Raw genomic sequence first — 24,457 nt, 5'->3', positions numbered from 1 at the left:
ATACATACATTATCTATTGAACTTTCAACCATGGGAGTGCTCGCGCCAGGCACTTTGGTAAGATGATTTAGTGTAGGATTGGTGGACAAATGGACAACAGAGATAGGACCATCAAGTACCCCACCCTTAACCAAGGCGCCAGGCCTTTGTGGAGATGGTTCAGTGCAGGATTGGTAATCGATTGGGCAACAGAGATGGAACTGTCAAGTGCCCCACCCATATCCAGTGCGCCAGAGCCACCAAACTCCTCACTGAACCGTCAATCGATGTCCCCTATCCTAGCCAAGACTGAGAATCTATTGTTCAGGGGGACTATCGCTTGAGGGGGTAGTCTAGGCAAAACACTCTTTTCTGCGGTCGATCCGTCAAGATTACAGAGTGGGTTAACAAGATGCCGATAAAAAAAGCCAAGTGGCAATATCTTAAGAGGACTAGTTTTAACCATTCCTATACTCGCTTTACGCAGTATTTCCTGAACAATAATAGGATTACGAAAGTTAACCACAATAACATCACCATTGTACACTTTTCCTCCCCCACCAATCCCTCCCACACTTCTTGCCAAAAAAATCTCTTTTGATATGTCCCAATTACCAGGAGCATTGTTGTTCAACCAATGTAAAGATTCATTAGACCCCTAGTGGATTCCGTGCTGTAAACTGCGAGCCTAGGGACGTTAGTCACTGCAACAACATAGGGAGCTGGCGCAGGGGGAAGATCAATCACAGTTAGGGGGACCTGGCTTAAATCATGTGTTACTGGATGCTTGACAGGTGGTTTATCCTTTGTAAGGTGCACTTCCATGATCTGTGTGGGTTTATTCGGAGATAAGTCAGTGACCGAATACTGAGAGCTTGTACACGTCCTGAGGGCCGAAGGTTGTACTGGTTTGGCTTCAATTTGTGCCAATCAATCACCTATGTGCCTACTCAATTGGTTCCAAGTATTTTCATTAGCAGCAGAAATTGGCCCTGACGTATCGTCAATACAGGCCCTATTACGGGGTGCCATTTTGTCCTTTGCAGCAGGATTTCTGGTTTTCGTGGGTTTAATGGTTTTCCTCCTGCACTTGGCCTTTGGGCCACTCTAGATCGGATTTGAGACATAGATCACCACCCTCCGTACCAATAGGGTTAGGCTCAATTCCCCTTCCTGGCACTGACGCTCCAGCACCTGAACATACTGTAGAACATTGGAAATTAGTCCTATCTTCCCGGGGGAAACACGGCCAAATGAGACTGCAGGTGGACTTGTTAAGGTAGATACACTCAGCGGGGGAAACTCAGAAGAGCTTTGGTTATTGGACTTGAGCAAGGTACAGCTACGGCAAGTTTCTCTGAAGTGAGTGAGAAGTGTTGCTCCACCAATCGTATTTTAATAGCGACCATATCCACGGCCCGGGTTAGTTATCAATAGTGGAACGGGTACAGGGTGGAGGAAGCACACTAGGCACACTTCCTCTTTCCCATACTTGAGAGCTAAGGTGGAACAAATTAATAAAAGACTGACTAGACGAAGAAACAACAGGGAGCCACAGTCCTCATAGCAAGAGAGCATGTTAGAAGGGAATAAACACAGTACCTCTAGTCGTAGTAGCAACTTGGAATCCCAGCTAAATACGAGTCCCAGACGATCCTCAAGCAGATCTCAGGGGGCCCACCCTTGGCCCGGGCAAGCCCACGCGTGTCCAGCGCTGTGGGAAGCGACTGTGGTACTTGTTGGAGGGAGGCCCCTCCCTCAGCTTCAAGGAGAGCGAGGCAGGCTGGGGGACATGTCCCACCCCAGCAGACAGCAGAGAAAGCAGCAGTGTTGCAGGCTAACAAAGCCTGAAAATCCCGACCAGTGCGTCCCGCGCTGCGGGAAGCGTCCACGGTACTTGTTGGAGGGAGGCCCCTCCCTCAGCCTCAAAGAGAGCGAGGCAGGCTGGGGGACAGAGCCCCACCCCAGAAGGCAGCAGAGAAGGCAGCAGTATTGCAGGCTGGCACAGCCTGGAAACCCTAACCAAGAGTCAAAAACCTTAGTGCTTCAGTTGTTCGCCTCTGTGCCCCAACCCCAGCCCCAGCCCCAGCCATAAATCTGACTGCACACTGCTCATCACCAGGCCCTGCTATCTGCAACCTGATTATAATAATGCAAAATAAACAGCCTTCCCTTAACTTTAAAAGGAAAATATGACCTTGTGTGCATATTTAAAAATGAACTCAATGCGGTGAGCTACTCTGAAGAAATTTATACAGATTCGGAAAAATGTATAGATGGTATAGACATCATTTTATTTCAAGGAACCTGAGAAATTGAACCCTCGTACAGACTGGGCTTCATGTGTTTTTTCCATATCCAGCAGTCCATCTGGAGGTCTAGCAATTTCGACTGATATATATATTAAATCAAACATTAAAATAGTCCTGTTGATTCTCAAGACAATATGGGCATAGAAGTATCAACTGAGCTAGGACAGAGGTTACTAATCATAAACGTATACAACAGAAGCTCCAATAGGCCATCCATTTCACCAACTTTGTATCAAAATCCTGGAAGCCAGCGAAAGGAACTGTGAAGTCCTAATGGGCTGAATTTTAATATAAGTTTTGAGCCCTCAGCAACTGTAAAAGAGCAAACTTGAGAGTAATATGAAATCTGGGGGATTCCAGATCTTGTGGGTCCTAGTGTGATCCAGCCATTTAAACCGGCCTTTTAATTGATTGACATACTATTAACTTACGGCATCCATACTGCATTGGTCTAACTAGCTCTGACTGCTGGAGGAAACCTACCTTTAGAATGGGGAACTTATACAAACCATCTTGATTACTTTTTCTTGGATGTCTGCTTATGGCAGGACTTGCTGGATATGGAGGTAATCGAAAGGGTGGAGAGTGACCACTACCCCCTGACTTTATTTAGCCCACCTACAGGAGGAGAGTAGCAATATAGATATGGCTCATAACAGACAGAACATCAAATGGGGAAAAATTGCTGTAACCGATATCATCCTGAGCAATTATATAATTATCTTATCCCCATACTACTGCAAATTAGCAAAATAAATGTCGCAAACAAGTAATTAGGGGGTATCCACCTGGACTGTTTTGACAATTTAAAAAAAATCCTTCTTTATCAAAGTAACTCCTCTTGCCGTTCATATCCCGCAGGGCAATTACCCTGGTTCTCCAAAGAATGCAACGCAGACAAATCAACCCTGATGGCAGGGAACCAAGTGAGACATTCACATGGCCAGAACCGCATACAAAGGGATATTGACCAAAACTGAGGAAGCCTGGGAGAGGTCCCAAAGGGAGGATCTTATTGAGGCAGTGCAAGCGAAAAACAAGACAGCCTTCTGGCATATAGTCAGCCATGGGGGTTAGGCTCCACTTATGAGCTCTGAAACCAACATCCCACCTGAAGACTGGACCAAGCACTTCCAGTCACTGTACAACTCTGAAAACATTGACCCCTTTCAACCTGATGCTTCAGACCCAATTGATTCACTACCTCTGGCCCCACTCTCCCCTTTCCCGAACAGGGTTGTTTTGGAACTCAAGTATAGAGCAGGATCTGTTCTCCCGTATTTCTCCTGCAGTGATACTCTAAGAGCCATGTTCGCACAAAAACCTGGAAAGGCGCTGGGCCTAGATAAGATCTCTGCCAACCTATTTCGAGCAGAACCTTCCGTTTGGGCCCCCTTATATTAATAACATTTCTCACACAATTATGGTCGGAGTCCCAAGTCCTTTCTATTGGAAGGGCGCAGAAATCATCACTATCTTTAAGAAGGGCTCTCGTACGGACCCAGCAATCTATCACCCAATTATTCTGCTGGACAATCTGCAAAATATATTTTGCAAACAAGTACTTGCATTGCTGCCATCGTGGTTGGAGACTAATAAAATACTAACGGGATTGCAGACAGGCTTCCATGTGAAGACCAGTACCATTGGCCATGAACTTGAACAAGGGCAGTCTATTCATAGCCTTTGTTGATTAGAAGACTACCTTTGATTCAGGGCACAGAAACGAACTGTAGGAGATTTTGAAAGAGCTGGGTCTAACCCCAACATTATTAAACATTAGTATCCACCTACTCAAAGATAATTTTGCACAAATCCAGTGGGGGCAGGAACGGTAAGTTCACTGTGCCTATTCCAGTAGAGAGAGGTGTTAACCAAGAGTGTGTATCCACCCTGACGCTCTTTCTTCAATACATCAATGGTTGTGTCAAACGCCTGCAGATTTCGTAAACAACAACCCCCTCTTGGGTGGACATAAAACCCCAGCACTTTTGTTTGCTGATGACACCTTATTGGTGTCCAAGACCCCCAAGCGGCTGGAAAACCTCTTAGAAAACTGTAATGGGTTTTGTTTATTGCATGGCTTAGAAGTTAACCCTGCCAAAACCAAGTTTATGACTATTAATCCTCACAAACACTTAAGGGAATTGTAAGTATGAACAATTCAAAGCTAGAGAGAGTAGTAGGCTTTGATTACCTGAGGGTTCAAAAATCTACATATGCATCTTGGGATAGACAAATATTGAAGAGCACCATATTACTGAGCCACAGGGCTGCAACACTAAGTACGTTTGCCCATAAAACAAGCTTCCGCCCAAATTTCACCCGCCCTAAAAATATGGCGAGCACAAGCAGTATTAGGCTCCACCTAAAATGCAGAATTGTAGGGCTATAGTAATGTTTACCAGCTGGAAGAGGCTGCTAACAAATCTGTGGAGTTCATCTTGAAACTGCCCAAAAGTACCCTTATTGTCCTGTTGCGAGCAAATCTCAATCTAAAATCAATAAGAGCCCTAATAAAATGAAAACCATTACTGCTTTGGATCCGGATCTGAGCTGTCCCTGATCTTAAAATGTATAGGGACTCCTTTGTCAATATCTTAAACTCTCCAGGAGCACTGATATAGCCCTAATCTTTTTAGCGTAGAAGTACATTTGGTGCCTTTGTTCTCATGTATACTTTAGAATTTGCAGAGCTTTTTTGCGGAAGGTTCCTGCTTCCTTTATGAGGTATTATGGCTGTTGATGACTAATTTTCACCAGTGTTAAAGTTGAATGAAAAAGCTTGAGCTGTAGAAAGCAGCATTCTTTAAAACTGGGAGCAATTAAGTTGTCCTTTGTGACACTTTGACAATCTTTCAGGTGCTTCAATATGCTCTCCCCTTCTGGAGCGCACAATGGTGAAAGTAGAGAGCAGAAGTCAGACGTCTAGCGTTTCACAGGGCCTCCCTACTGTAGTGGATGATTGATGTACTCTTCCCCTTAAATATCTTCTCTGTACTGGAACCTTTGCTGGTACCGATGTCCTGCTGCTGTTGAGAATCTGACTAATAACAAGGCTAATGAACACACTGATGGCCTGGGCGTAGTTCGCGTAGTTTTGCTACGCGGAACTTACAACTTACAAAAAAACTCCGCAAAGTTCCGCAAGTGGCGGAGTGCAGTGCAAACTGCAATTGTGCTGGCATTCCTGCTACTCAGGTAGAAATTCCACCCGAGTGGCAGCTCACGCTCGCGAGCTTACAGTCGCGATCGCGAACTTACCGCTCGCAATCGCGAGTGTGGAAAAAACTCTGCTGTATATCATGAAGCTGAGTTTTCTGCACTGCGCGGAGTGCAGCAAACTCCGCGAACGGAGCGAAGTTCACCGCCCGGGCCTACAATTTTTATGCGTTCATCTTGTGCATTTTGTTATCACTATGGGAACCAAACTCTGATAAAGCCAAAAATGGCAAGCTCATGAGCTGCTGTTGAACATCGGGCTTCAAACCACTGAGACACAACAATGGCTATCATTCAGAGCCCGTAAGAGTATCCTTAGGTTCTGTGATCTACTTTGCTAACTGGCACTATGATCTTGCTTTCAAGTTGGTGAGGATTTTGCTGTGGATAAAGTTCCTCTTGGTGGTTCCGATTTGGTTGTGGTAGTCAGTCATGGCGTCCTTGTATGTGGAGTAGTTTTCGGTTGTCTTGGTGTTTCCCCAGTTCTTCTCCAGGCGTCTGCAGGTGCGCCTGGCTTCTTGGAGATCGGTGGTGAACCAGGCGGCTTTCTTGGGGCGCTGTTTGCCGGGGTTGCGTAGCGGGGAGAGCTCGTCTGCGCAGTTGGAGATCCAAGTGTGGAGTCCTCTGGCTGCGTTGTTCGCATCAGATGCCCAGGTGGGGTCGTGTCGGCAGAGGGTGGAGTTAAGTTGCTCGTCGGTAACCTTGCTCCAGTTCCTTCATGGTGGGCGTGGGGCAGGTTTGGGTGCCTTGGGTTTGTCGACGGTAAAGTGTACGCAGTGGGGGCCGGTCCATGGTGGTTGCGTTGTATGCCTGAAGTGAACGTTGTTGCCTGCGGCGAAGATGGGGTCGAGGGTGTGTCCTGCTCTGTGGGTTGGTGTGGTGACGAGTTGTTTAAGTCCCATGTCGGCGAGGTTGTCACGGAGGGTGGTGGAGTGGTGGTCGTTAGGGTTGTCGAGGTGGAAGTTCAAGTCTACAATGAGTATGTAGTTCATTGAGGCGATGGCGTGGGGTGCAATGAAATCGGTGATGGTGGTGGCGAAGGGTGTCAGGGGGCCCGGTGGCCCGTCCGGGATTGCGTTGTTGATGTCGGGGGCGGAGGAGGCATTGGTCCAGGTTTCCGTGAAGAAGGCGATATCAGGTGAGAGAGAGTAGAGTAGGTTCCAGATTTCCATGGCGTGTTTCTGTACGGAGCGCACATTGAGGAGGATGCATCTTAGGGTGTCGCTGGTGCTGGCATCGGGGGTGTTGGAGGCCGGGGTGATGGTGAAGGTCTGGCGACAGTGGAGGCAGGAGAACTGGCCGTGGGCATGTTCGGAGAGGCCTGTTGGCAGTCTCTGAGTCTTCCGGGGTTGAATACAAGAGGGTGGTAGTGTCGTAGAGGTGGATGGTCGGAGATCCAGGGTACCTGGTGCTGGTCGCGGTCAGGTCGTGAACGGGCTTGCCTTAGCCGCACAGAGGCTGCCATTAGGTAGGGGAGGGGGAGGGACGTGCAGTTGGGAGGCGGGGGAGGTCAGGGGGAAGAGGTTTTGGAGGGAATTAGGGGGAAGCTAACAGCAGGCAGGACAGCAAGAAGAACGGATGGGCACAGGCACAAGCAAGTCAGACACAATGGGCACAACGCAGGGGAAACAGATTTAAAATATATCACCACAACAAAAAGGGCACAATACAAGGAAAAAAAGAATGAAAACAATACCAGCACAAACAAGGGGCAAAACGCAGCAAGGGGCACCAGCAAGGTGCACAAGGCACGATGCAGTCTCAAACCCTGCCTGGGTGGGACCAGAGACAGAGCACGGCACAGTGGAGCTGCTGGGGAAGAGCAGATCTTTGACTGAGGCCAATGCCTGAGAGTGGCTCTTTGTCAGTCTTCTTTCCAGTCTACAGCACTTGACATGCTGGCACATGTAGCTTCACGATCCCCGTAGCACAGGTAAAATCAGAACACAATGCGATAAATCCGCAAGATATAGAAAGGAGGCACATCAGGAATGAAACATCGACAGTCAGTGCAAGGATCAGATAGAAGCAAAATGCCTTCATTCAATTAAGCCTGGAGACACAAGCGAGGCTCACTTAATTAACATCGAAGCCAGTATCTGTAGTGCCACTGATTTCCTTGATTGCTGTGTCTTTTCTGTCACTTGCCATGTCTGTTTGCACAAATGCATTATTGAAATCTCCTTTTCACAACGGGCACAGAGCCCACCTTTCATAAACTTCTCATTCTGGTGGACAATATTTTTTTTTGTGTCAAAGTTGTATTTATTTTCCAAAGTATAACATTACAAACCATATATTTGATTCTTACAATGTCCTTGCTCCTAGTTACAAGCAATTCCCTATTGTCAAGAGTACAGTGTTCTGACAGCTAGGAGCAAGGAAAACAGAGCACTAAGAAAGAACGAAAAGAAGAAGAAAGATAAACCCTGAAAAACTTTGACCCACTCCGGCGCAATACGCCTCCCTTCCTCCCCCCTACCCCATCAACAAGAGGTACAAACATTGAATAGATTGTAGTACAGCAAGTGAAATGTATAGTCCAGAAGAGAGGTGGAAACTCTTGTCAATGCCCAAGCAATTCCTGAACTTTATCAAGTCCCCCTGGGATCGTACCTTTAAAATTGAAACAAATGGAGTGCCCTCGCTCTGGCCGGGCACGCAAACAGGGGGAGACCCTCCGAGAGATACGACACCAGAGGACCCCACACAAATTCAAAGTTTTTGTAAGAGTACGCTGAAATATCCACTAGACGCTCCATTGTTAGTGCTCTCCACAAGCGGGCATGCCATTGAGATGAGGGAGTCTCTGTCTTCTTCCACTCCGCAGCTACTGCTAATTTTGCTGCTCCAAGGCACAACCACATGATAGATTTATCGCCGTTTGTCTGGTGCCATAGAGACTCATTACGTAGACCTAACAGCACAAGCCCCGGGTCGTTTGGCAGGGGGTAACCCAGGATTCCTTTAAGTTGTGCCAGTATTTCTGTCCAGAATGGTTTAATCTTAGAACAATCCCACCAGATATGCTGGACGTCCCCTCCAACAGAGGTCTGACGTTTGGGGGAATATCTGTTTAAGTTTGGCTGGATGTAAATACCAAACAAATAGCACTTTATAGTGCATTTCCCATAGCCATATTGAGTGATTAAATTTTGTAATGTCCCTAGCCACTCCAGACCATTGAGCTTCCATGATGTCGCAGGCCAAGACACCTTCCCAGTGTGCTTTATGTCAGGGCTGGGGTGTGTGTAGAGTGTCCCGCAGTAGATTATATAGAAAGGTGATGTTACTCCTTGTCCCACTTCTACTCATCGCAAATTTATCAATGGGGGTGAGATCTCTTGTGGCTGCCTCCATCACAGTGGGGTGGGATACCCAGTGTATCAGCTGATTGTAATGATAGCGTTCTGTAATGGGGAGATGATAGTATTGGACGCAGTTCTCGAATGTGCGCACATCCAAATTATGAAATAAGTCTGATACTGTCAGACACCCACACCACCACCTCCAGGCCTCAAAGGGACGAGCTGTAGGGCCGGAGGGCATGCCGGATTGAAATGTATTGGGGTAAAAGGTGATGGAAAAGATGTCAGAGCCCCATTCCACGTGACCGTGTCCCATACCATGGGAGTAGTACGAGTAGGTGTGCTCAGATAAGCGTTTGGTGGGCAGTCTTTCTGTGGCTTCCACAACACATCCCAAATATACATTCCAATGAGTGCTCTTTCCATGTGGATCCAATGTTTGTCTGACTCACGGGCAGACCATTCCTGATGACCCGTAGTTGTGCAGCTTTATAGTTGGACAATATTAATTACGGAGCCTATATGTCGCTGTTTTAGAAGGTAAAGAGCTTGCAAATGTTTACATCACTGCCCTGGCAGACTGGAAGAAGTGGCAAGAGTCACCTTGATGGTTATCTTTGTTGAAATAAAGGCAGTGGCGGCTCCTCAGCTAAGGCGGAGGAGCATTGCCTCACTGCTTTTTTATAAGAAAAAATAAGACAAAATAAAATGATAATAACTCATTATTATTATTTTATTTTTTCCTTTTTCATGTGCAGCAGCTGTGCGAGGCGAGGCAGGGCAGCCGAGGAGTGGTTTGCCCCACTCCTAAGTGCACATGACTGTGTGGCCGTCCCTCTCAGGCTGCCCATAACAGTCATGAGCACTTTTCCTCTTCTCCACCCAGGCTGCATTACCGCCTCGGAGGAGAACATGCCCATGCCCCCATTCCCCACCTGAGCGCCAAGCCACAGCGCTCAGACCAATCACAACACTGCATTGCAGCGTTGTGGTTGGCTCAAGGGAGCCTGGGTGCTTCCAGGCTGCTTCCTTTCCTGCCGGCGGGTGGAGGAGAGATGTGACCAGGAGGAGTGGCAAGGAGGACGCGGCAAGCAGGTAGGTTGAATTACATTTTTTATTTAACCTCACTCCCACCCCCGTCCGTCTCTCCACCCCCTATCAGTGCCAGCCACCACTAAACAAAGGGCCTGATTTACAAAGGTACACTTACACTTTTGTGTATGATTACGATTGTGAGCTATTCACAAAGGGATTTACGAGTAGTATCTTTATGGGAGCGGATTCTTCGCACATAAAAGATAGGTATTTTTATATGCGGAGACTCCGCACTCCTGAAGATACTACTCACAAATCCCTTTGTGAATAGCAAACAATCGTAAACTTACATATAAGTGTAAGTTTACCTTTGTGAATCAGGCCCAAAATGTTTTGAAAATCACTGAGGAGATCTTGTGACGTCTTTCAAACAGTATGCTGGGTTTTGCAGTTCCCTTTGCTAGAATTTTGTTAAAGGTGATTACATTATTACAATCAAAAACCTTGTTGGAGGCTTCAGAGATGATTGACTTCAGTATTTTTCCAAATGTGATGAAGAGCTGGAGAACGTCCAAATTGAGTCCATCTCCGTGGAGTTCTTGACCTCTGCTTTCTTCTGTTCTCCTCTCTGAAAGAAGCTGATGTGCGATCTTTTCTTGGGGGAGTAGTTCGAGGTTCTCTCTCTGTCACTTTCAGAAATTGTGCTGAGTGTATGACTGCTACCGGCGCTAGCTGTGAATGGCATTGAGGAACAGTCACCAACATTGTTTGCAGAGCTCGTACTGGAGGGCCTTGATATGGACCAGCTGGAGCAAATGTCTGTGGTCAGCCAGCAAAGAAGCTGAAATAACTGGCTGAACGGTGTTTGAAGTGCAGGCTGCAAAAGAGTCTGGTGTAATTACTGTGCCAAATCTTTCATGATGGACTCTGTGGAAGGGGTGAATTTACATTTCCTCGATTTGCTAGTTTTAGCTGTCTGAAGTCCTGATTCCTTTTTCAAAAAAATATTTCCAAGCGGGATCAAGCAAAGATTTTTACCAGAAGAGTAAATAAACTGATGCTCAATGGCGAAAGCAGCAAGTGTCTCAATAGCTAGATGTGGACTTGGAGTTACATGTTTCCTCAACATCATTCAACAACATACCAACATAGAATGCCTCAATGCCATACATCTTGACGGCAAGTGTCAGTGTTTCAACATCGATTTTCTTCAAATGAAATATCCTAATGCTAACTATTGCTACTGCAAGTAATATGCCAATCTTCACAATGCTGAAGACCTCAAAGGCAACATTCTTAGCATTGAATTCCTTAAGACTGATATTGTTATCACTAATACTTTAAATGTCAACATCAATCGTGTCAATGGCACACAGGAATCGAGGCCTGTTTGCGACCAGACTTGTGGGCTTTCATTTTCTTTTTCACTCTCCAGTATGGAGGGTCTGGTGAAACCAAGGAAAGCGTGGAAGTGGATGTAAATTGCTACCTTAGGGCCTGATTTATATATTGGCGGTAAGCAAGGAAGGCGGAGTAGGCTTACTGACAATATAATGGTCTGCCTGCTGAATTTAGATGCGGGCAGACCATAGTTTAGCCACGGCGCAGACTACTCCATCTCTGATGTGGCAAACTTCTCCAACGGCACAATGGCGTTAGGGTTGTTGGAGAATTCGCTATATGTCCGCCCACCTAATTTTGATGGGAGGACTTACAGCTGTTTTTTGCTGCGTGTCACCCCAGACAAACCCTGGCAGTAAAGGGCAGTAAAAAGCAAAAAATGCACCCCTCGATATGGTAAATAACTCCAATGGCAAGGGGAGCATTTTTTTTTTATTCAAAAAGAAAATCCTGCTTTGGGATTTTCTTTTTAGAAAAAAAAAAAAAAGTTTGAAGGACAACTCTGACATGTTGACGGAGCCATGTATCAAACTTAAAATAACATTGACAGGAACCGCCTTGACGGCGGTTCCTGCCAATGCTTTAGAAACAGCCGCCTGCTTGACGCAGCATGTAAGGGATAGGGCACCCCCGAGCCTTGCTGGAGCTGCGTCGCGCTTGCGACGCAACTCCAGCAATGCACCGCGTATCCGACAGGAGATGCGTCACGCATCTGCCCATCCGAGTGCCACGGTGCGCTGCATTGTAAATGCGGCGCATCAATGGTGGCGCACGGATGGGCAGATGCGTCGCAACTCTTCTGGCGCATCTCTGCTGATTAGCAGAGATGCGCCAGACGTCATAAATCTGCCCCTCAGCACCTTGGCACTCGGATGGGCAGATGCGTGACGCATCTCCTGTCGGAAAGGCGGCACATTGCTGGAGTTGCGTCGCAAGCGCGACGCAGCTCCAGCAAGGCTCAGGGGTGCCCTATCCCTTACATGCTGCGTCAATCCTTACGCCTGCTTCAAGCAGGCGCAGGGTTTTGACGCAGCATGGCCTTAAAAGTGACTGAGTGAAATCTTGTAGATTTCACTCAGCCACTTTTAGGAGGCGTTCCTGCGCCGGAACGCCCCCCCCCCTGCTCCAGAACGCCTACATGTGGTACAGGGCTTTACAACGTGACGCATCTGCCCGATGCGTCACGTTGTAAATACCCCGCAGCATGGCGCAGGATTTGCGCCGCCGCTGCGTTACAAAAGTGGCGCAACGGCGGCGTAAATGAGGCGCAAGGGGCTCATAAATCTGCCCCTAAAAGGGGAGAATATTTTTGTTTATTTTATTTTCGACGTCGTCTCCCCCTCCTTCTGTATTTCATGCTTGGTAATCGTCCTGTACAAAGGGGTGAAGGGGTTGAAACACAAGATTACGTAAATGGTACTCTCAAGAGTAACTAATGTATTTTTAGTTCTAAAGCACTTTCAGTGAGGGGCAGAGGGCAGGGCATGGGTATACGTGGAGAGCCTACTCTCAAGCTTTTGTGCTTATTTTCTAATCACTCTTACAGTACTGGGGCATCTGCAGAATTACCATTTAATAGGAGTACGCCCCACATGTATGTCTAAAGAAGCTGCAGATCTAACAAAATGTGTTTTTAAAGGGTGAGTAATTTTTACTATAATTTGTATTTACCTTAAGAAAGCGCTGGCAGCATTTACTGCCTCTGTTGCCACGTCAAGCACTGGAGAACCCACAGCCTCTTGGAGAACTTCAATAGTGTCCTTAAAAATGTTGATATTGGTGAACAACTTGATATCCGCAGGTTGCCTGAGGTGAAGAAACAGAAGAAATGTTATGGTGTTGTACCCTTTAGTCACTGAACGGAATAGACACTGACAAGTTAGGCAATCACGCAACCCAATGAAAAATTCAGCACTTAGGACAAGGTAAATCACATCCATGACAACAATGACGGCCTAATTTACAAACGTAAAGTCACACTTTTGTTCGAGTTTACTACTTTTCAGTATTCACAATCTCCAATTGGAGTTTTACAACTCTGCAGTCCCTATACTCATGTGTGTGGAGTTCTCCGCACCCGGAGACTCCACTATCGAGGTGAAGAACTCAGCACATGTAAGGCTAGGGAGCGCGGAGTTGTAAAGTTCCGCACGTAGTTTGTGAATACTGAAAAGTAGTAAACTTACCCATTAGAGTAAGTTTACTTTTGTGAACCAGGCCCTGAATGTTCAGGTTTATCTGGTAAATTTTGTTATTCAACAATTTCTAAAATGTAAGTGTAACTTGGCAACATGTTAAAGTTACATGAAACAAAAATGTACATTGGCGTGTTTTAATGACTCAATTTTTTACAAAAATATTCATCAGGTGTCATTGGGGGAGGGAGGGACAATGATGGTCACCTCCAAATTATTAGTGTTCTCCAATACAGGAGAACTGAAGACGTATTTGACTGTCAGACTCATTACCTATGTGAGGCGGGCATGCAGAATGCACGGAGGTTTGCTGCCATACCTATTACAAAAATAGTAATCGTGATAAAAGTAATGCTAATATACTAATAATAATGATAATGAAAATGATAATTGTATATTATATTCGTTCATTTTGAGAGTTTTGTATAGCACGGATCACTTCATTGTTGAAGACAGAGCCCTTTACATCAAAGCACGCATTTATGCAAATAGTCCTTTTAAATTGATAATAACAGACTGCTTTTATCTAGAGCTCTTTATTTAAGTTTTGCAGTTTCTTCGTGCCTAAATAACAGGTGCTGCTATTACTCACTTCAATGGCATTCTCTTTATTGACCTCTGAGGGATGAAACGTTAAATTGGCTCAGTAAGTATTGGAAATTATGAAGTGTATGACACACCAGATGCCAGAAGTCAGCTTAACTTTCAGAGCTATCTTGTATTTTCCCACCATTTTGTAACCAATTATAGAACGAGAAGAAAGCAGACATGCTGTATACACAGTTTGGATGCATTCTGTGAGTTTTTGCAGAAGTAGTTTTCAAATACACCGTACAAAATACTTTTATTCTCTTACTTCCATTTTTCCCTCTAGTATACAGTTGGCAACTAGTAGTACTTAACTGGCCGGAACCCGGTCCTGATAGAATTTTTCTAGTATGTAAAGCCTCTGCTGTTATTATATGTAACTTAATTGCTTTGCTATGTGATTGACAAAGCTCACACTATGGACTTAACTGGCGCACTAGTGCTGGCCACTCAGATTCAGTGTTTGTATGAGATTGCACTGGGTGCTATGTGCTTAATGCTTGTTTGACTGTCCTGCTGGATGAGTGAAAAGAAAAATGTAGGAACGTCCTGGGAGAAGATTGGGGAGGTGAAGCAGGAATTTCATGGCCAGGAAGAGGTACTGAACATACTGAGGGCCTGGATGGCGATGTATGGCTTCATTACCAGCATATCTTGAGCTGATAGTTTTGAGGCTGTGTAGGTTGGCGGCCCTCAGAGGTCTACCTGGAAAAAAGAGGATACATTTGTCACAGGACCAGGTGCGAGCAGTGGCTGGCCACACTCCAGTCTAGTGGGTGAAACAACAGCTGCCACAGGTTATCATTTCTCTTACAGCAAGCCAACGGGGCTGTCTGAGTACGGAGGAAAATGGTCTCTCTTGTTTAGACCTGCAATGCACTTTTCGGAGTTTGTCTAGTTGGTGTTCACAGTGGCCAGTGTACAGTGCACCTGTGAAATGCAAATGTCATTAGGTTTGGTGGCGAAAGCAGAAATGTGGAAGTCACGAGGAACTCATTACAGAATTCCTCTGAATAAGCAGTTTGGGGCAGTCTCCACGTACAACTCTGGGCTTTTGTCTGAAGTAACTAGCAATAAATGGTTTGTTTACAACAGGAAGAACAGGAAGTGTTAGTGATTCAAGAAAAGGACTAGAGAACTTATCTCATTGGTGGGCTGGCTTAAAGCATGAGTAATTGATTAAATGCATGGGTTCTTTTTTTGGTTTTTTGTTCAATATCTTTATTATTTTTTCAAAGATAAGAATTCATACAATTATAATAAAATGCAATACAACTGAGCATAGTGATCAATAAATAAGTGAAAAATTGATTAAATACAGATTAAAAGACAGAGTTCATATTAGAATAATAATGAAGTCACAAGAAGTACAGGGTCAATAAATTATATATATCATAGGTTATATATTGAATATCAAAAATCCTGGGTAAGCGAAAACCAACCAATGAATGGCTCCTACTAGACTGATACTAAAAATTAGTTGTATTGCACAGAAACGAAAAATATCATAATGAAAGAAAAAGGAAGAAAAAAGAAAGGAAAGAAAAAAGTAAAGAACAAGGAAAGCAAGGAAGAGATAGAGGAACGAGAGATAGATAGATGGATCAAAGGGGACAACTGCTACAGTGAGGAAAATAAATTAAGAAGTAGAGACAAAAGGATATTGGGCTACCAACCCCTGAGAAGATAAATTCATAAATGTATCAAGTGAACTCCAAATAGTATTAGAAGTGCAAGGAGTACAATGCTTCTCTTCAACCGAAATATGAGCCCCACAAAGATATGATACCCATGCCCACCAAGTATGATAAAACAAGAGATTAAAAGATTTCCACTCAGATAAAATAATTTTGACAGCAATTGATATAAGAAGATCTAATAGCTGCATATCCGTATCATCTAGGGGTAGAGGAGTCAATGCAGCCCACGGTCCCAATAAGATCATAGGTAATGAAAGAGCCAATGGAACATCAAAGATTAGTGATAAATGTTTCTGAACTAAATCCCAAAAGGATTGTAGTAACGAACATTCCCAAAAAACATATGTTGGTGAGTGCCTGAGACCAAATTGCATGGGTGCTTTTGATTGTAAATGAACACTTAAGGAAATAAGATAAAATGTTTGAAGAGAAACAGAATTAGCAGATTACAGTCAGGATTTCCAGGGGCAATATCGACTGCATTCTTTGTTGTGTGACATATATGCTATTTACTTCATTCTTTACCTCTTAAGTCCTCTTGTTTAACAATGTTATAGGTGATTATTAGAATAGCTAACCACAGATGTTTTAGTCTCAAGACTGAGTGTATATGTAGTTGTTACTCTATGCCTAACACATTTTAAATCACAGTAAAGTTTGGGGCCGTTTTTCCCATTCATTTCTTTAGGAGGACCAGACGTTTGGTAAATGGAGTGAGGCAACATCGTGGGACGCGGACCTTTTGCACTGGATGTGAGTGATCTCAGACCTTTTGTACTGGATGTGAGTGATGTCTATGCAGGACTGAAAAAGGAGATTGAGATCTCTTCAAAAGCCTATGAACAAGAGAAATGTTGATTTGCAGTGGAAAGAGGTGGTTTCAGGAGATTCAACAGGTTTATGACAGACTGGGCGAAGAGAAGAAAGGGCACAATTTGATCAGTTACTTCTTGCTCAGGTAGATAAACGACACACACACCAGTCAAAAATGTATCAGAGGTGTGTCTGGTAGCTTAAAGATTGTCGATGAGTGTTCTGTTGGATACTGTGTCAAAAGTTAGAATGATACATGTTATCTAGTTGTAATTTGCTAGGGAAAGGACGTTAGCCCAGGAACAGTAAAGGGCAGCTTCCGTGCCATATTTGGTGCAAATATAGACTGGGAGTGGGTCAGGGATCCAGGCTTTAATGGACTTTTGAGTACTATTTTGTTTCATAAATCACAACTTTCTTCAGCTTTGGGAAGAATCATGAGCGAGATGTGGTACGGACAATCCTCGCAGCAGTAGTGTCTAGAATGTGTTTTAAATAGGGCATTGTGGCTATCTTGATGCTTACACTTTTGGACAGATACTTAAGGTGAGCTGATGCTCTTATGACTCACAGCAGTTGCCAAGATACTGCTGAAAGGATGAGCAATCAAAGGTGGCGATAGGCTGCTTAGAAGGGAATGGAGGGTGAACACTGTCTTTCTGAAATAGCTAGGAGGATCGTCCATCAACCTATTCTTGACTTCATTTTCTTCATTACTAGGTGTGTGCAAATAAGAGAGAAGGAGAACGGTTTGCAGGTCATTTTACCTCCTCAGGATCTCAGTAAGAAGCAGCAGCCCCTGCTTATGTAGCTCCACATTGTTCAACCCTGGGACTTCTTTGAGGCTCCTGACAACTGATTCAATTCCTGCAGAGCAACATTCAGAAGAAATGAATGCATGTGAGAGACAATTCAAAGCACATGTACATTGCGGTGTGGCAAATCCGAGCATCTCTTTGTTACTTAAACAACTATGCAAATCAGGAGCAAGAGAATGAGTTAAAGGGTTTCTCTGGCGTTTTTCCATTAGACTTTGTGTACCAAGAACTCTTTACAGGAATTGAGTCCAAATTACATATTTTTTATTTTTTTTTTGTATTATTTTATTTGCATTTTTTTCCTTGTCACAAAACAAGAACAACCAAACAGACAGGTCATCACTGGTCATCACACCCACTTTGCTTGTCACCCACCGCCCCCTCCCCCTTCATACGAGGAGCCAGTTCAATAGTTGCTCCGCACCATTGCACCATCGTCCGTAATGTTCGTATCCGCCCATGCTTCTGGGCTATCCATGCCCTCCGTGGACCGTGTAGGAACCCCCTCCCAGCCACCCTTCTAGGGACCCCCCTCCAGGCCATGATATTTCCTTCACCTAGACCACACCCTGCTAAATTTCTTGGGACATCCCCGTGCCTTGTATGTAACCCTTTCTGCTGCCATGTAAAGGTCGAGACCCCTCCTCCATTCCTCCAGTCTGGGTGGCGCGGGCGCTCCCCAGTATTTCGCCACGTCTTTTTTAGCTACCACTAGGGCCAGAACCAAGAAGGTCAGCAGTGGGCGAGTGAGATCTACATCGTTGGTCATGCCCAGTAATACCAGTTTGGGATCTTCCTGCAATGGAACCTCTAGCATTTTACCTAGTTCCCCCAGGATCCCTCGCCAATACGTCTGAATCTGTGGGCACTTCCAGAGTATGTGATAAAAGTCCCCCCCTTCCCTTCCGCATCTCAGACAGGTCGTGTCCCCTATCTTCCCCATTTTGTACAACCGTATTCTGTCAAAGTAGGTCCTATGCAGGATATTAAATTGTATCAGCCGCAGCCAAGACTTAATCGCCACTTCTCGTGGATGCATGAGATCTGTGTTCCAATCCACTTCGTCCATCTCACCCACTTCTTTCTCTCAGGTAACTCTAAGCGCCCCCAGAGTGTCGGCCATGTTGTTCATGAGGGTCCGATATGTGAGGGACACCGCTTTCTCTATCATGTGGTCCTGCAATAGGCGCCCCTCCAAGGGTGCGTATTCCGGGAGTGAGGCCGTCAGCAGCCCTCCCGCCCTCCATGCATGCTTCAGCTGAGCATATTTGTAGTATTGCGTGGGGAGTAAGCCAAATTTCGTCCTAAGTACTGAGAACGACTTCAGTTCCCCTCTTACTAGCACGTCCCCCACTGTCGAAATCCCAATGGTGTACCAGTGTTTGAACCCTTTCAACTTATTCAGTTCCGGTAACCAGGCGCAGTGCCATAAAGGCGTTTGTCTAGTAAGTTTCTTATCCCATCCAATCTCCCGGTTCGCCCTTTGCCATATCGCCAGGGTGAGTCTAGTTGCCGTCAATAGCCGTCCCGTTCCTTTACCACCATATAGGTAGTGGTTGTATGAGTGTGTGCTCATGGCGAACCGTTCTAAAGGATATGTTGGGTGCGTGGCTGGGACATGGAACCAGTCGTTAATGGACACTAGGTGTTCCGCCCAGTAGTAGGTTTCAACATTAGGAAGTGAGATCCCCCTGCTATATTGGTGTCGCTGCAGGGTCTTTAGCGCCACCCTGGGTTGCTTGCCTAACCAAAGGAAGCTACAGACCTCTAAGTCGATCTCCCGGAAGACCCCTCTGGGAACTGGATAGTATTCATTTTGGAACGCGTACAGGAACCTGGGCAGCGTCATCATCTTAAACATGGCTGCGCGCCCCAGGATCGCAAGCGGCAGCCGTCGCCATCTGTTCGCGTCCTCTATGAAGTTTTTGAAAACCCTCCCTACATTCCTGTCATATGAGACGTTGTGGTCAAGCGTTAGAAACACACCCAGATAATGAAACCCTTCCTTCGTTGTCTGGAGCCTGTCCGGAAGACACGGCCACTGCTCTTGCCCCTTCGGGTCGTACAATACCGACTTGTGCCAGTTAACCCTGTATCCCGAGTGGGCTCCGTACCGCTCTAGCTCCGAAAAGATTATCGGGATCGTCGTGGCTGGGTGGGTAACATAGAGAAGGACATCATCCGCATAGAGGGATATTTTTTCCTCCATCTCATCCTGCAGTCCCTTTCGAAAACCCCTAATCCCTGGGTGTTGCCTGACTATTGCCGCCAGTACCTCTATTGTCATTGTGAAAAGCAGGGGGGACAAGGGGCACCCCTGCCGTGTGCCCCTGCAGATAGGGAAATCCCCGAAGGTGACCCCATTTACTCTCACTCGTGCTCTTGGATCCGTATACAGTAGTCGCATCCATTGGCGGAAGACGGGTCCGAAGCCCATTCGCCCCAGGACCCCCTCCAGGAAGGGCCAATGCACCGCATCGAATGCCTTCTCTGCGTCCAGTGAGAGAAACCAGTGGGGATCCTGCCTTCCGCTCACCTCCTGTAGCCAGTTATGCGATCTCCGCAAATTAAGTCTCGTCGCTCTGCTTGGGAGAAAGCCCGTCTGGTCCAGGTGAACCAATCCCGGGAGCACCCTCCGCAGCCTGAGGGCCAACACCGTCGCCAATAGTTTCACTTCAGTGTTAAGAAGGGAGATCGGGCAACATGAGGTGCACTCCTCCGGCTGCCTCCCTTCCTTACAGATCGGGATGATCGTGGCCAATCGCAGGTCCGGGGGGAGGCTCCCCTCTTCCCGCGCTCCCTCGAAGAGCGCCAGCAAATGGCGAGCCAGAAGGTCCGCCGTCTTTTTAAAGAATTCTGCCGGGAACCCGTTCGGGCCCGGCGCTTTCCCCAACCGCAGCCTGGTCAGCACCTTTTTGACCTCGTCTAACGTGAGGGGAGCCTCCAGCTCTTTGAGGTCCCCATCTGCGAGCACTGGTAGGTCAAGATCTGCCATGTACTTCAGTGTGTCGTCCTGCGTGCCCAGGTTCCGTGCCGCATAAAATGCCCTAAAGTGCGCCGCGAATGCCTCCGAAATCTGAGCATCGGAACGCACCAGGTTCCCCTGCGCATCTCTCACTTGCTCTATCCACCTCGCGTCCCTCTCCTTTCTACTTAACCACGCCAGCAACTTGCCAAATTACATATTTTTGAGCTCGAGCACACCGTATCATTGACAATCATAGTCTACTATGAATAAACTCAAATGCATACATCATTCCATTTTGTTACAAAAAGAGACATTGTAGGAAGCTGGCTCTGTATATACTATACCTGAATGAGGTATAGTGTGCACAGAGTCCAGTGGAACCCCAAAGGTAGGAAGAGGTAAAGTTAGATAGAACCTTACCCTCTATTTGTGGTAGTGTGGTCTATCAGCAAGGCAGTATCAGAGGACAGTGTTAAGCATTTGTTGTACACACTCAATCAGCAAATGATGTCACACACTCAAAGACTGAACTCAGACCAATTTGATTTGTATAAAAATATTATTTAGTTTTATTTATATCCTAGAACCAAGCAAGCCTGGCACAGGTAATTATATATGATATTTTACAAGGCAGGTTGAACAATACAAGCAAGCTGAATGAAAATAACTTTGTTACAGGTTTGTGAATGCTTTCAATACAGTGGAAATTACTGTTTGATTACTTTGCAGATTACTTTCTGGATTACTTTTTCTACTCAGTGTGATACACCTAGATATCATACTGGGACAGTTCCTAGAGAAAAGGTAAGTAAGCAGTTATTAGTTCTCTGCAGATTTCCTGAAGTTCAATACAAAACCAACTCCACGCTTAAAACATTTTTCAAGGAAAAACAGTCAATGTATTCCTATCGAGAGAAATGAAGTTATCGGTTAACAGGTAAGTACTTTGTTGTAGGAGTTGGTATTCAGGGGTTGGAACCAGCGTTCCCCCAGGGTCAAGGATGCACTCTAAAAACACCCTCAGCAGCACTAGGGTGCTGGGTGCAGAGTGCGGAGGCCCAATGTTATCCAATGGGGATAGGGGGCCTCTGGTTGGTGGCTGCTCTCGAGCAGGCCACAAGGTTGTGGGAGCAAAGCTCCTGGGGTTTAGGTCAGGGCAAAGGGGGATCAGTTTTAGCACCCAAAGTACACCCGCAGTGGTGCAGGGGCGGCTGGGTGCAGGGTGCTGGTTTGGTCTCGGGTGCCCTGTTGATTTCAATGGGGATTCTCCAGTTTCAACAAAGACTGCAGACTCGGGGACGGAGATCTTCTGAAGGTGACCACCGGTTGTAGAGGTAAGTTGGGATGCTTGGGGATGCTGGGACACCATCAGTTGGGCCACCCAAGGCCGTGGGACTTCGGGTGCAGGGGTCTTTTTAGGCGTTGGGTTTTCCTTACCAGCTACGGTCGCGGAGATCCTCCAGAAAGAGGCTGCAGGCTTCACTGGGAGATTCGGGGCAGGTCAGAGATCACCAGATCTCAGGTCAGGATCTCCAGGGAGACCACCTCGTGGTGTTGTGCCACTCGAATTCAGGCCGTGGGAGTCGGATGCAGAGTGGTGCAGACTCGTGGATTTGGCCCGGCCAGAGTCTGTGGCCGAGCAAATCCGGTACTCACGGGAGACAGAGCCTTTTCTGTGGTAGGCAGGACAGGTCCTTTGGGTTCTTGAGGTTGCTGGCTGCAGGACACACCGGGATTTCGCTTCTGCAGGTTCGAGGTGGGGACAGGCCGGTAGGGCTGGGGCCAAGTCAGTGTGCGTCCTCGTCCTCCTCTTCTTAGCTTTAGCATGGCTCTTCATTTTTTCTTCTTCTTTTCTTCTTGGTCGGTTCTTGTCTGAGGAAAGGTTCGGGGTGGCCCAACCTTTACAGGTAAGTAAAGGTTGGGACCAATGGGTCCCTTCTTTGTGGTGGGGACACCCCCTATTATGCCACCCTCCAGTGGGAGGAGGGCATGTGCCTCTCTCTGGTTGGCTGGGCCCCCCCATCTGCAAGATGGCGGTGATTGAGAGTTGTGCTTCACCTCGCCTCCCCCACCCGAGGGGTGGGGTTGGCCAAGGGGCACACCTCCCCTTCCTCACTTGGTTTTCTTGACGATTCTCCCACCCAAAGTGGGGGGGTCAGAACCGGTGGGGGCCAGTTGCTGGAAGCAGCAAAAGGCGTGGGGAAGCTCACAAAGGCGGCAAGCCTTTGAAGCTTCCCGTTTGTGGACCCTGCCCATCATGGGGGGGTAGGCTTGGCACATCGTCCCAGGATGTGCATTGTTTCATACTCCCGAGAGCAGCAGGCTCTCGACCCAGGGGTCCAGCAACATGTCTGGTGGTGGCAGCTGGCGAGCAGCCACCCAACCTGGACACTAGTGTTAGGTCGTTTTTCAGGGGGCATCTCTAAGATGCGCTCTGTGTGCATTTTTCATTCAATCCTACACTGGCATCAGTGTGGGTTTAATGTGCTGAGAAGTTTGATACCAAACTTCCCAGTTTTCAGTAAAGCCATTATGGTACTGTGGAGTTCGTAAAGACAAACTCCCAGCACCATATACTCTAAATGGCATTACTGCACTTACAATGTCTAAGAATTGACTTACGACACTGTAAGGGTACAAGGCTCGTGCATCTGTACCCTCAACACTGGTATAGTGCAACCAGCGAGAGGGGTGGCTGACCTATGCCAGGGCAGTGGGTTGTAGGCATGGCACACAGGGATGTGTGCCATGTCGAAACTTCACTTTGTTCTGCACCAAAACACGCAGCCTGCAGAGGCAGTGTGTGTGTGTGTGTGTGTAAAGGGCCTCTAAGGATGGCACAATAAGTGCTGCAGCCCTTACAGACATTCCCTGGCCACAGTGACCTTGGTACCTGTGGTACAATTTACAAGGGACTGACCAGTGGCCAAAGACTGCCAATTGGGTTTTGTTTTCAATGCAGTTTAGAGAAAGAACATAGGCCCTGTGTACCAGTTTGGCAGGAACCCAGGGCATACTCAGTCAAAGCACATCAGCAGTTTAGCAAAAATTGGGGGCAACCATGCAGAAAAAGGGCACTGTCTTACAGACATTCCTTACTGTTGCAACTAATCTTCGTCATATTTATAGGGTGTCTACTATCTGATAATTCTGGACTTTACTAGAACAACCATTTTTAAAGTAAAAAAGGATGCCTATGCTGAGCAGATGCCCAGAAGACCTTACTCCACACTATCAGTCAGTCTCCCTGACACATGTTGCTCTTCTGACGCCAAAAGGAGAGCATCTAATAGACAAGGACAAGGGGATGGGTAGGAATGTGGGTTGTGTGGATGAAGGTTTAAGCATACAATAATTATTGGAATGAGCAAAATAAGTTATTTACCTGCAAATGCCATTTCCAAATTGAGTAAATACTACATGCTCATTTCAGAATATTGCAAGGGTCCCATTGGAAACTGTACCGAAGTGATACTACTACTAGTAACAATAGCCTTATGACATTTGACTGCGATATTAACTGTTCTCAGCTGTATGGGACTGCATATAAATTGGGATTAGTAAAAAAGGAGATTATAAAACAGATTTAGGAACAGGAAGACATCTGAGCAATGGCTATCTCATGACATGCTTACTTCTTCAGCACTCTCGACAGTGCCAATTTAGTTTAAGTTACTTACCTTCGGTAACAATATATCTGGTAGACATATTCTAGTTGTAGATCTTTACCTTTTGAATTTCCCCCAAGCGTCAGTCTGGATCCGGAGATTTTTCATCAGCAGTACACCTGCATGTTGGTAGGCGGCGACAGTCAGCTCTGTGTCTGTCATTGTGTGTACCCGAAATGGCGCTGCGGTTTACGAAGTAGGCTCTGTATATACTATACCAAAGTCCAGGGGATCCCCAGAGGTATAGCAGACTCTCCTTGTGGTAGTGTGGGCGACCAGTTAGGCGTATCAGGAGGGTGTGTTAAGCATTTATTGTATTCACTCAATCAAGAACTGATTACACATACTCAGAGACAGAATCCAGACTAAATTAGGTAAGTATAAAAAAAAGTTATTCTTATGTTTTACTTCTAGAACCAAGTAGGACATGGTACAGGAAGGTAAAATGTA

The 24,457-nt window shown here is 46.3% G+C and overlaps 1 protein-coding gene across 1 annotated transcript in view; it reads right to left on the bottom strand.

Moving 5' to 3' along the window:
- The window catches only part of MEI1 (meiotic double-stranded break formation protein 1), a 2,222,673-nt gene that overhangs the window by 1,528,130 nt on the left and 670,086 nt on the right, over positions 1-24,457 (bottom strand). Inside the window, exons 10-11 of the mRNA XM_085599901.1 lie at positions 17,321-17,420; positions 12,929-13,063 (exon numbers count right to left, since the gene is read on the bottom strand). Of these exons, the coding sequence (XP_085456027.1) occupies positions 12,929-13,063; positions 17,321-17,420 (235 nt within the window). The remainder of the gene's footprint in view (positions 1-12,928; positions 13,064-17,320; positions 17,421-24,457) is intronic.

Source organism: Triturus cristatus, chromosome 4_2 (assembly GCF_964204655.1).
Source record: "Triturus cristatus chromosome 4_2, aTriCri1.1, whole genome shotgun sequence".
In the NCBI taxonomy this organism is placed as follows: Eukaryota; Metazoa; Chordata; class Amphibia; order Caudata; family Salamandridae; genus Triturus; species Triturus cristatus.
The sequence above is the reverse complement of the archived record's forward strand: the minus strand, read 5'-3'. Positions and strand labels throughout refer to the sequence as shown.